This window comes from Crotalus tigris, unplaced genomic scaffold, assembly GCF_016545835.1.
Source record: "Crotalus tigris isolate CLP2741 ecotype Arizona unplaced genomic scaffold, ASM1654583v1 scf7180000017744.3724543626:3957646, whole genome shotgun sequence".
NCBI lineage: Eukaryota > Metazoa > Chordata > Lepidosauria > Squamata > Viperidae > Crotalus > Crotalus tigris.
In genome coordinates, this window is record NW_024096611.1 from 1,729,112 (window position 1) to 1,742,134 (window position 13,023).

A 13,023-nucleotide genomic window follows, 5' to 3' on the forward strand; every position below is an offset into this window, starting at 1 on the left:
TGCATCTCCAGCTCAACTCTTAATGTTCTCTGCTTTGGGCACCAAACACTGAGAATTTATCTGTCAAAAGGAGATATGATTTGTGCTTTGTCTCCCTCCCTCTCTTTCTCCTTCCTCTTTTCTTTTTTTCCCCCTCCCATTCTCAGTTTTGCCTTTTGTATGGCCATGGTTTTCCCAGTTGCAATGTATGGCTGCGAAAGTTGGACCATAAGAAAGGCTGAGCGCCAAAGAATTGAGGCCTTTGAACTATGATGCTGGAGAAGACTCTGGCGAGTCCCCTGGACAGCAAGGCGATCAAACCGGTCAGTCCTAGAGGAGATCAGCCCTGACTGCTCTTTAGAAGGCCAGATCCTGAAGTTGAAGCTCAAGTACTTTGACCACCAAAAGAGAAGGAAGGACTCACTGGAGAAGGGCCTAATGCTGGGAAAGATTGAGGGCGATAGAAGAAGGGGACGACAGCTTAAATGGACTCCAGAAGATGGTAGAAGACAGGAAAGCCTGGAGGAACGTTGTCCATGGGGTCGCGATGGGTTGGACATGACTTCACAACTAACAACAACAACAACAAAAAAAATACAGATAGTCCTCGATTTACATCCAAATGGCTTTTAATACATGGAAAAGCCAGATCATTTTAAATGTTGCTGTTATTAATCAGCAACTTCTTTATGGGAAAAACATAATCGGCCTATCTCATCAGAATAGATAGGGATGGTACCGGTAATAGGGCTTTCCCATTAAACACTGCAATCTTGCCAGTCACTGGAAGCATGCCTTCTCCACTGCTATCAGTGCCCTACCCACCCACACTGAGATTTGACAGGTCCTCACCCTCTTCACCTGCAGAGAGCACTTAAGACTTGGCTCTCATCCCAAAGGTTGGGACATGGTGTGGTCACAGTGGGGAAAAAATATTGAGAATTGCATCAGGGAAATGTAGCTGTAGCACCTGGCCTTTCAATTTCCGGCTTTCTGTTTCTTTTTTCTTTTATTGTTGCACACATTGGGGTTTTTTTTTTGGAAATAGTTTTGCTCTAAGATAGGAGGCTTTACAAATGTTTTAAGTAAATAAATAAAGTAAAAATAAAAGCAACATTCTCATGTCAGACAAGGCAAAAAGAAAGCTCATTTTTTTCATATCCGTTTTCCAGAAGTGAAAGATAAAGCGTAAGATAATCTAATTGCCAGGAAGTGAATTATACTCAGAATAACGGGGTTTTGTCCCCATCTGGGCATATGTAAAAAGGTAGAGACTTATTGTCTGTTCATTCTTTTGCTATTGAAAGAGATAGCAAATTTTCTCTTTGAATCTTGGCAGCAACCACAGATTTTAATAATGCTTAGTAAGGTTTACAGTTCACTGTGCATATGATCTGCAAAATGCTTTGGCATGCGAAAAGTTTTTTGTTTTTTGTTTAATTACAGGGTGGGGGATTTTATTCAATTGAAAGACATTTGGACTGGATTTTGACTGTTTTCTTTGAAACTTTCTCTTCCAACAGTTTTTTGCAAGGTGGGTGGGTGGGAGGGTGTTGGAGAATAATTGGACATGAACACTTTCTATCAAGGAGCTCCAAAACCGATTAGGAAGGACCACTGCAAGGATTTTTGTTTTGTTTTGTTTTAACCTATTGTGTGAAATTGTATAACTGGGCGTAGTGCCCCCTGTCCTTTTAAAGCTGGGGGGTGGGTGGGATGAGAATATATACAGCACCAGAAAGATACTCTTTTTCTTTAGGGGACTTTACCCAATTTCAACGAAGAACAAAATTTAAGAAAAATGAAGAGATTGGGAAGAAAAGGTTAGGAAGGGGGTTCAGAAAAGTGGGAAAAAATAAGGGGGGGGGAAATAACTTCCGATTTCTTGGGTGCGGATATACAAACGTAACATACAATGATCTCTTACTCTTAAGATTAAAGTACCAGCATCTCGAATCAAAGCCCACAGCTGCTGGAAAAAAACGGGGCGTCGGGGGGGGGAAATCACGTGACAGGAGAAGAAAACGCGGTAGCAGAGCCAGGAGACCGAGCAGTGTCAGGAGGGAAGGTGCCGGGGGAGGCAGGCGCTTAGCAAGCCAACAGTAGCACCAGGAGGCGGAGCTGAGACTCCGAAGTTGGTTCTTCTCTGAGATCCCGTCGGCGGAAAAAAAAAAAAAAAAAAAAAAAACCAGCCACCGAGCGCCAGCGTAGAAGCAACAGATCCCAAAGAAGGCGATCCCGGAGCGCTGCAATTTTAGGCTCGGGGTGTTTTTTTTGTTTTGTTTTTTTTGGGGTTTTTTTTTTTAGCACCCGGGAGGCGGGCAGAGGAAGGGGGGTCGCGAGGTCGCAGCCATGCCTGGCCACAGCGGCTCTCGGGCGGCGCAGCTCGGTTTGGCGCGGCTCTGGTGAGCGCTCCTTATGGGGGATCCCGCCGAATAGTAGCGGGCCTCCCCCCCCCCCCAGGATCGCCGAGGAGCCGTGCCCCGATGGAGCCGGAAGAAAAAAAGATCTCGGTGTGGATCTGCCAGGAGGAGAAGTTAATCTCGGGCCTTACCAAACGTACCACTTGCTCGGATGTGGTGCGGGTCCTTTTGGAGGAGAGCAAGCAGCGGCGCAGGCGTCGGCAGCAGCAGCAGCAGCAGCAACAGGCATCGGTGCAGGAGTGCGGCGGGGGGATGTTGTCCGGGCTCCCGCAGTCTTACTGCATCGTGGAGAAGTGGCGGGGCTTCGAGAGGATCCTGCCCAACAAGACCAAGATCCTGAGGCTCTGGGCGGCCTGGGGCGACGAGCAGGAGAACGTGCGCTTCGTGCTGGTGCGCAGCGAGGCGTCCTTGCCCAACACCGGACCCAGGAGCGCCGACGCCAGGGTGGTCCCCAGCAGGGACAGCCCGGGACGCCATGGCTTGGGGGTTGCAGCCCGGGCCAGCCTGGCTCTGAGCCAGGAGCGGCAGCGGCGCGTGGTGAGGAAAGCCTTCCGCAAGCTGGCCAAGATCAACAAGAGGAAGGGGCAGCCGCAACTCGAGGAGCCGCCGGCTAAGGAGGCCCCGGCGGCCGAGAGGATGGAGACTCTGGTGCATCTGGTCCTTTCGCAAGACCACACCATCCGGCAGCAGATCAAGCGGCTCCGCGACTTAGACCGGGAGATCGACCGCTACGAGGCGAGGATTCACTTCGACCGCATGAAGCGCCACGGGGTGAACTACGTGCAGGACACTTACTTGGTCGGAGAAGAGCCGGAGCCCCCCGCGGGGCAGCAGGAGGGAAAGGTTCCCGCAGGAGCGGCCCCCGAGGCGGCGGCGGCGGCGACGCCTCCTTCGGCGGGGGAGTTCGAGACGCCGGCGGCCGGCAGCGAGGGCTTGGAGGAGTTCGCCTGGAAGTGCGAGCAGGTGGCTCGGGTGCAGGAGCAGTGGCGCCGCCAGGAGGAGCTGATCGAGCATTTGGCCGGCGAGATCCAGGAGGAGCTCAACGAGCGCTGGATGAGGCGGCGCCGGGAAGAGCTGGCGGCCGCCAAGGGCTCCAGCGCCAGCCTCTCCGAGACGGACTGCAACACCACCGAGCTGAGCGGCGGCGGCGGCGAGCTCCACGTGGAGCAGGAGCGCGTCAAGACGCAGCTGAGCACCAGCCTCTACATCGGGCTGCGCCTCAACACGGACTTGGACGCCGTGAAGTCGGACCTGGAATTTACCCAGCGCGCCTGGGCCGATAAAGAGTGCGAGCTTCGGCGCTTGCTCGATTCCCTGGAGTCCTTACACGTGGAGGAGGAAGAGGAGGAGGCGGAGGTGGAGGAGGAAACGGCGGCGGTGGTGGTGGACGAGGGCGAGCGAGGGGACCTCCCTTTCAACACGGGCGACGAGCTGCCCGCCTCTGTCCCCATCACCTCGGGAAATTGGGCTGAGGAAGCTGCCCGGAGTTTGGGCAAAGACCGCGAAGATCGTGAAGACGAGGATTCCGACACGGGTTTGAGCTCTATGCACAGTCAGGACTCGGACTCTGTGCCTGTGTGCGAATCCCTCGTGTAGCTGTTCCCCCCTCCTCCCGTTTTTTTTTTTTTTTTTTCCCCCTTCACATCATCTCAGGGACTGCAAAACTGTTTTTCTCCTTCGGTGCACAAGTTTCCATTGGCGCAAAATGCTTGGATTAAGAGTTCCTGCTTTTTCTCCTGTTTCTGATTAAGTGCATTACAATAGATTGTAACAATGCAGACTCCAGTCTGGGTCGGTCACCGGGGATCGTTGTAATGAGCCTGATGGTGGTTCATTACAGGTCATTTCTGTTCAAATAATCAAATCCTGGAAAATATATATTTGTACAAACAAAAAGCTAGTTTTCTCCATAATTAAATTTCCTTGTTTTTTTTCAAATGAAGAAAAAGCTGCCGTTTTTAATATTTAATTCTCTTAAGGAAATAAATACTGTTGTGGAAAATATATGATATTGTGTGTATATAAAACAAAGCTCCCAACATCTAAATTGAGGGCTTGACACTGAAACTTTCTGAAACTAGTCAAGAAGGGCAGATTTTGGTCTTGTTTTCTCACTCTTTAACTGCAAACTTTAAAAAAGGATTGTTGGCAAATCTCTGAAACTGTACTTTCCATTTTTTTGCTCTTTTACATCTGAGATATTTATTTTTGAACGGCTTTTCTAACCATTACATTCTTAATTGCAAGTACAAGACAGAGTGCTTTAAAAGTGTTATTCATTAATTTGCTTTCTAATTCAGGAATTTTTTTTACTCCTTGGTTCTTTCCCAATATAAAGACATATGTCTAATACAATAGAGCTGTAATTTGCTCTGAAAGAGGTACAGTAGTTTAATCTTCTGATCAAAATGAAACATATAGATGGAAGACACAGTAGCAAGAATGGGGATGATTAATAACTTGTACTCTGGAATGCCTGCTGTCATCCTGTTTGGAATAGATTCCAACAAATGTCTAAATAACAAATTTATGTCTCAGATGCAACAAATCTCTTATGCACAGGTGTTCATGGGAATAATCCAGGTTTTTGTGGGGAGGTGGGAAGGTTTATTTAAATGTTAAGAATGAATCATTGGAAGTAAATAGGAATCATAGCAGTTATGCTTATTTGGTTGTGTTTCTTAGAAAAATGGGGAATGAAACGCAGGAGATGTGAGTTAATTTGCTCACAACACACTAACAGTGTAAATCTGCATGAGAGAATGCTGGTTGAGTGAGACTTTACATTGTAATTACATGGTACGGAAACTTTAAAAGTGACATGGGCTTTAATGCTTCCAGTATGTGATTTGCAGATTTATTGAAGCAGTATGCAGTGTGTTGTGAATAAGATTGAATTTGTCTAAATATGCTGAAATCAGCATTGGGTAAGAGCCATTCCACAAAGCCAGCTCCAGTGCCTTGTTTGTTGCAGGTCTTGAGCAAAGTTTTTGTGGCCTGAAGGCCAATCTAAGGGGCAACTTCTCCAAAACTGATATGTCTATGCATTTTATTCACAATGAACTTGGTACGTGCATTCCTACTTAAAACTTTCAAAAGGAAATAGGACTTCCAAACCATTTTAACTCCTACCTTACTTTAAAATGTCAAATTTGGCAATGAATGGCATAAATTTCATTGGTGGGAATGATGGAGGCAGAAGGACTGTGATGCAACAAGAACAAATTAACCCTTTCTCCTATACACACACAAAACACCATCTCAAGGCTAGTGAGGCTATTACAACTTTTTATCACGTCTTTTAATAGTTGCAATTTAAAAGAATATGACTGAACAAATGCCACTGTAAACTCATATTACGGATTTATTTCTAAACAGAAGTAAATAATTGGAAGTTAAAAGAGGCACATACTATTTTTGTTACTTTGTTTTTCAGATTACCTTCCTTGTGAACAGTAGGGCAGTTTTTTAGTTCAACTGAGCATCAGTCACAGAAGAAATTTGGCATAGATTGTTTTTTTTCAATTTTGCTTTTAAAGGTGTGAATTGAGAGCATTGTAAGAGAGGATCAGAATCAGATTCTACCAATGGATAGTTAGAAATAAATTTAATAGGATTTCATTGTATATTGAGCTCCATGTAGAAATGAAGATTGGCTGTGTATAGGACAGCAAATAAGTCCACAAATAGTTTTGGCAATAGATGGAAAAGTGGCCATCAGTATCGTATCCATCATTGCCTTTCCCAAGCAAAATCTTACTTTCATCTATTGCATAATTGCATTGCTATTTTCTTCTTCCATGTTTTTTGAGTCAGTTATTAAAAAATGGATACAAAATGGTAGAATACAGGCCAGTTACTAAATGAATCACATTAACTGGGAAAAATTCCCTGAATGGGGCAAGGTGATTTATGCAATACTTAGCTTCATCTAAAAGCAACCAGTATTTGGGGAGAGGGGAACCTTGTATTTCAAATCGGGAAGAAAAAAGTGCAGAGACGCTGCACTGGCCAGGATGCACTATCACAGTGTTTCCCAAACTTGACAATTTTAAGGCATGTGGACTTCAACTCCCAGAATTGCACAGCCAGCAACGCTGGCTGTGGAATTCTGGGAGTTGAAGTCCACATGCCTTAAAATTGTCAAGTTTGGGAAACACTGCGCTATCAGAAAGTACTTTAAGTTAGCTGTTTCACTTTCTCCAGTTAAAATTTAACATTTAGTTTGTTATTTTACCTAAGTGACAGTCTGATCCTAGGCATTCCTGTTTTAGAAATAAATCTGGGGATGACAGCCAGATAAAAGTCAGCATGTATGCAATGTTAATCATCCTTTGGTCCTGAACATTTGTTAAAAATGTACTCTATATTTTCTATACTGAACCTGATGGTAGGAAGCTACAGTATTCCTACTGTTTAAAGAACACTGATTTGAGAAAATAGTGAATCAAAACCTTATTTGCAATAACACTGGATTATTTATGGAATAAAAAAGATGTATTTTTCACAGAGGATTCAGCTGTCATTTGTATACCAAATAACCAGGTCTTGATGTAAATTACTAATTGCACTGAGTGCCTATCCTGTTAGCACCAGTGCTATACAAGTATATGCACTTACTAGAGGCAATGAAAGACGACAGAAAAAAAAAAAATAGGGCAGAACTGAAAGGGGTTAAATGCAGCGCCAATAAAAGATATTGTACTAATAAGAGATGATTGAAATGCAAAAGTTGGGGAAATGGCAGAAATTGAAATTATTGGGAAAGTTTTGAGTGTGAGAGAACACTGCACAATGTAGGAGAGAGGGTTAATAATGTTTGGGGCAGAACATTTTTGCATGATCATGGGATGCTGCAAACAACTATAAATCCAGGCCAGTTGCTGAGCACCAAAATGTGCTCACATGTTCATGGGTGGTGGGTGGGGTAGCTTCAGTACAACTTCGGAACCAGATTGTATGTAAGTTTGGGGGGGGGTGTTGTAATGTCAAATGGTTGCTAAGTGAGCGGTCATGAAGTTGACTGTGTGTAGCTGCTTTAAACCACATTGACCCAAATTTCTCACATGGATGTCACCAGATGCACAATACTGGAATCAGGTCTAATACACAAACTATTGAACACATTCACAAGGGCATTTCCAAGCCCAGATTATGGAAGAGACAGGCTGGTGTGAGGTATATAGGTTGAATTAAAATTAAAGCAAGTAGAATGTGCCCTTAAGACTTAATCTAGAAAAACAAAGAATATAAAATCAATCTAATGAACAGGCTCAACTATGCAAAGACGACCTGTTAGTTGAATGTAATCAAGACTTAGAACTCATGATCAGCAAACATAAATGTGCATATTTTGAGCATGGGATATGAGTGGGATGGTGAACTAAAGATATTTGGAAAGGCTAAGAGAAATAAAGAAAAAAGGGTAAGTGAGTTGATAAGCACTTGGAAGAATTACAAATGGTCACCACGGACAGGTTGAGATGATGGGCATCTCTCCATAAGGCGGCCAATGGTCAAGCTAGACTTCATGGCACCCAGCTAACTAAATGTTACAAAACAAGCTCATGCGTTTCATCAACACGTTAATCTAATAATGATGCATTAGAGATTGTTTGGATTCATTAAAGTGTCAAGCTCTAAAATTTTACAAGAGCTTGTGAACAATGTGCTTACCAGGGCTGGATGACTTAAAAATGAACTGGAGAAGTGCTTGAGATTGTTTCTGCTAAGAATGTTAAGCCTGATTTTAGATTTTTTCTTAAACTTAGCATGATCTGCTTTCAAATAAAATCAAATAAGCAGTTTGTACATTGTGGGTTCTGGGGATGTTGGTTTCAATGCTCCCTACTCCATAGGTATGATTAGAAAGGTTGTGCATTAGGTTTTTGAAAGGCTAGCTGATTAAAGCACCTTCTAAATAGCCATTGGGCCGTATAATTTAATATTCAGTTGGCACAACTGATAATGCCCTCCCCCACCTGCAGAAAAAAGCAGTGGGAGGACAAGTTAATGATATCTAGGAGAACAACTGGTGAAATCAAAATTGAATGTAATGATAGAAGTAAAAGAGGTTCCCAAAAGAAGACAGCAGTAATACTTCAGTTGCTTAGGAGATTGGCCCTGGGAGTCTATCCTGTGCTGAAATCCTGGCTTTCTTTTGTAGCTCTTGCTTAAAATTTCACAGCATTTCTGGCATGAGGCAATTTATAAGAGCAACAAACTTAAGAGATACTAAGGTGAGCTCTGGACTAGCAGGCATGTGATTAGCACGAAATCTGCTGCTGTGAGAATGAAGTCGCTGAGGTATTTTTTCTCTCTGATTCCACTACAGAATGTCTGAAACCAGAGCAAAGTTGGTTTCGTCTTTGCAATCCTTGGGGAATCTGCTTTTCCATTGTCAGGTGACCTTGACTCATCCCACCTCCCAGATCTTATTCCCTCCCTCTCTTCCCCACTTTTCCATGTCTGCCTTGTTTAGTTTCATCCATTCCAACTGCTGCAATGCCTTGTTGCAAAAGGGCTGGTGCTCATTTCACTTCAAGGTAACGGAGAAGAATGTCATGGCATCTTGGAGATCCTTTTCTTTTTATTCCAAGAACCTGGAATGAAAGTTTCTGCGTTCTTCTGCTAAAGGACTGGAGAATGGAAACAATGTGGATATGGAAGTGCTTTGTGCTTCCTTGAAAAAGTCAGTGTGGTCATTTTGATGAGTGAGGTGACTGTGACTATTATAGCATGATGGACAGGTAAGAAAAGTGGTTGGGAATAGGTCTGTTTGGTTTGTTTTTCCAATTTTTGTATATATTCCTTTTAGTTACCTAGAGGTACGATTTGCACTATGACATGACACTGTGCAGGTCATCATTCTGATTCCATCTCAATTGGTAGGAGATATTTTGTGTGTGTGAGAGAGAGTGCGCGTGCGTCCACTTTTAAGTCAGTGTTGACCTCTGGGGTCTTCTTGTACTGGTCCCTGCAGTTCTCATAGCAAAAACCTTTGGGAAATGGTTTGCCATTGCCTCTTTCCTAGGTCAGAGAGTGACTGACTCTAAGTCACCCAGCTGGCTTTGTGCCTAAAGCAGGACAACAACTCACAGCCTTTGCTTTTTAGCCTGGAGCCTCAACCACTACATCAAACTGGCTGCCTGGTAATATGCCTTTGCTCCTACAAAACATGGTTGAACCTGTGTTTATGCATTCAATCTATGGTCCATTTTCCTACTCAAGCAAATACTGAAGATGGCTAAAATGATAAAAGTGCATGGAGTTAAGACAAGTATGTGAACATTAATGCTAGCAATAATTGGGAAAAGAGATGCATTTTATAGATTTTTAGCTTGATTGATGCATTTTGCAGAAAGTGTAATTTTCAGACATTTTTCCAGGGGAGTCCCATGAACCGTAGAACACATTGCAATTGTCAAAACAGGATGTAACTGTGTAATCGTGGATAATGACATAAGTGGACCATAAATCACACTAGCTGTAGGTGTGCAAATTTAGTCCTCATCACAGCTGTCATTCATACATGTGGTGATGGCTAAGGGCCAAGGAGCACCCCTGAACTGCAGTCTGTTTTTTTTTAAAGTGACTGCATTATATTTGTACATATTTTTTTTTTAAAAAAAATGTCAATAACAATGACATTTTATTTTGCTGGAAAAACATTTGCTAATGCCTTATTCTGGAATCCTGTTCCCCCATAAGCTGTTACTTGCTTCTGAAGATGCTATTGATTACAATAGCATCTTCAAAAGCAAAGCCGAGTTGGGGAGGCAAGAAAAATAAGAGACTTATGCTCCAAAAAGACAAATGTTAACTTTAAGCATGCTTAAAAAAATGTGTATGGATTTTCAATCTGAGGATTTTTTAAAAAGGACTATATAAATCTACAAAGGACACTTCCATGCATTCCCGATCAGTAGCTTCAGTAGCGAAGAGTGACTGAAAGGTCCTTGCTGAGAAGCAACATGACAACCAGTTGTGAACCAGTTAAGGACATCCCATCATTGGGCACTGTTGGAAGCAGGATGAATCTTTGGTTTACTCTTGTAGGGTTCCACTTAGTCCTCACATCTGAGTTACTCCATTTCACACATCATAGACTTTCTTTAAATAAATTAACGGCTTTCCTTATCACTCTATACTTCTTATCACTTTATACTTTTAAAGAGCTGTGGTGACACAGCGGTTAGAATGAAGTATTGCAGGCTAGTTCTGCCAACTGCCAGAAGTTCGATTCCTTCCCGGCTCAAGGTTGACTCAGCCGTCCACCCGTCCGAGGTTGGTAAAATAAGGACCCAGATTGTTGGGGGCAATATGCTGACTCTGTAAACTACTTAGAGTGGGCTGTAAAGCACTGGGAAGCGGCATATAAGTCTAAGTGCTATTGATATACCCAAAGCAAGACTTCTTTGCCATGCAAATGTTGGAAAGAGCCTTTCTTTTCCTGCATAGCACTTTTGAAAAGGGTCACAATAGAGTTGAACACAAGGAATCCTCTGGCCAAATGTCCATCTTGTCTAGTTGGCAATTTAAGCCTGATTCGGGGGGGGGGTAAAACCTGGCAATGCAAACCCACAATTTATGTGCAGGCTTAGTGGTCTCACAGTGCCAAAAAAAAAGTAGGCAGAAAAGATCAAAGGGCTTTTCGTGCTACACCATGATTATTACCTTTCCCAGCTTGTTCTTTCTTTGCTCTCTTTGTTGGATCCCAGAGTCATGAAAAGGAATAGAAATTTTGGCTCAGAACAAAAGTTGGCAAAGTATATTCTTCTCCTGTCTCAGAATGACTATTACATTAAAGAAAACAATCCTGGAAACAAAGGATCTAGTCAGTCTGCTTATTTTTCATTATAGGAGAAGGTGGATTTATTTATTTATTAACCCACCTGTCTGTTTGTTTGATACTCGAGTCAGTGTACAAATCTGTAAAAAAAAATCAATATAACCAGAATACAAATGCAAATCATAAATTAACTTAAAAATTAAAGTTAATGTTTAAAATTTGGTGAAGTTATGCTTTTACCAACTTCTGAATACTGGGGAAATGGAAGTCAAACACAACTCTCTAGGGACATATTCTTCAGCTTTGGCGCTGCAGAGGAGAAATTCTTCCCATGTAGGCAGCCAAGGTATCTTCAAGAGGACACCAACTATTGAGCAAAGTGATCAGGCAAGTTAGAGATATAGTGTCTCAGTGGCTTAATGATGCTGGAGATGGTCTCTGCTTCAATGGTTTGGAGCCTAGCATTGCATGGTGGGTGAGCTCCCATCACTTGCCTCAGCTTCTGTCCACCTATGCAAGTGGATAAATAGATACCAATTCAGTGGGGAGACGAGTTTGTGTTCCATGCAGACAGTCAGATTCCTGAACTTTCCAAGTTGCAATGCCTGTTTATGAGGGACGGGAGGGAGGGAGCTTTGGATGACACTGCAGGAAGAGCCACTCTTCATTCTTTCTGGTACAAAGCCAGTTTGCACTCCTATGGTGCACCTTGGGAAGTGTGCAAGCTTGTCTCACAACAGAGCTGGTAAATTAACAGGCAAAACACTACTCTGCAATAGCATTGTAGTCTCCTGGCTAATGAAAAAACACCATATGATCATCATCATCATTATCATCATCATCTTTTTATTGTGTGTCTTTCAATAAGAAAGACAAAAAAGTCTTGGTAGTGGACCGGGAGACAGCAGAATAGAAGAGAAAAAAACTGGAGAATATCACAAAACATAAAGATCTACAAATAGAAATAGAATGACTATGGCAGAAGTAAGTAAAGGTAGTCCCAATAGTAACAGGTGCCTTGGATGCAATCCCAAACAAGTGGAGCACCACTTGAACACCATCGGCATTGACAAACTCAACATCAGTCAATTGCAAAAGGCGATTTTACTTGGAACTTGAAACCCCACTTGAAATGGGTACAGAAAATAGGCTGAATGCATCTGGACCTATGAAGGCAGTTTCTTAATGAAATTGCTAAAATAGGACATTTGAGACTGATTTATAATTAGAAAGGTTTCCTGGGTCAAGGGAGGTCTTTTTCTGTAAAAAAATATTTTACCTGCCTTGCTTAATCATGCAGGAACATATCTATTGCTCAAGGAGGCATTAATTACCTCCCTTAACCTTAGGGCCAGTCCTAACCTGGCTTGTTTAAACAAGGGCAAAAACTGAATAAACAAATACTGTAGAGCCCTAATTTATCCTGTTCATATCCTTGACATCCATAAGCTGCCCAGAAGAAATCTATATGAGCCTGACCCTAAGATGAGCTATATACTATGTAATCTAGTCTAATACTGGACTCTAAACCGAGGTGACTCCAGTTGACTTTGACTGCAAGTGTCAGCCTTGTGAGATGGTCCAAATAGGAAGCACGCCCAGATGAACTACTTTATTCTGAGGTTTTGTTAACAGAATCTTTCAAGTCAGAAAGTATATTTTCTTTTGTTACCTTTACAACCCAAGAAATTAGAGAGGTGCTTTCTGAAATGTTTGCCATTCCTACATTCCTTCTAGGTTAAGCTGTCTCTTACCCAACCATTGCCCTGGCTGTGGCTCTTCCCTGGTCTCTCAAGATCATTCTCACATACCATTACAACAAATAATGAT

General features: G+C 42.9%; 1 protein-coding gene across 1 annotated transcript; it reads left to right on the top strand.

Annotated features, from left to right (window-relative positions):
• Positions 1-2,055: 2,055 nt before the first annotated feature.
• On the top strand, positions 2,056-6,438 carry RASSF10 (Ras association domain family member 10). Its single transcript, XM_039340338.1, has one exon. It carries the CDS (start codon positions 2,466-2,468, stop codon positions 3,996-3,998), a length of 1,533 nt encoding a protein of 510 aa, XP_039196272.1. The 5' UTR covers positions 2,056-2,465; the 3' UTR covers positions 3,999-6,438.
• Positions 6,439-13,023: the final 6,585 nt, after the last annotated feature.

Coding starts and splice junctions, on each gene's coding strand:
- RASSF10 (XM_039340338.1), top strand. CDS start 2,466: ATGGAGCCGGAAGAAAAAAAGATCTCGGTGTGGATCTGCCAGGAGGAG.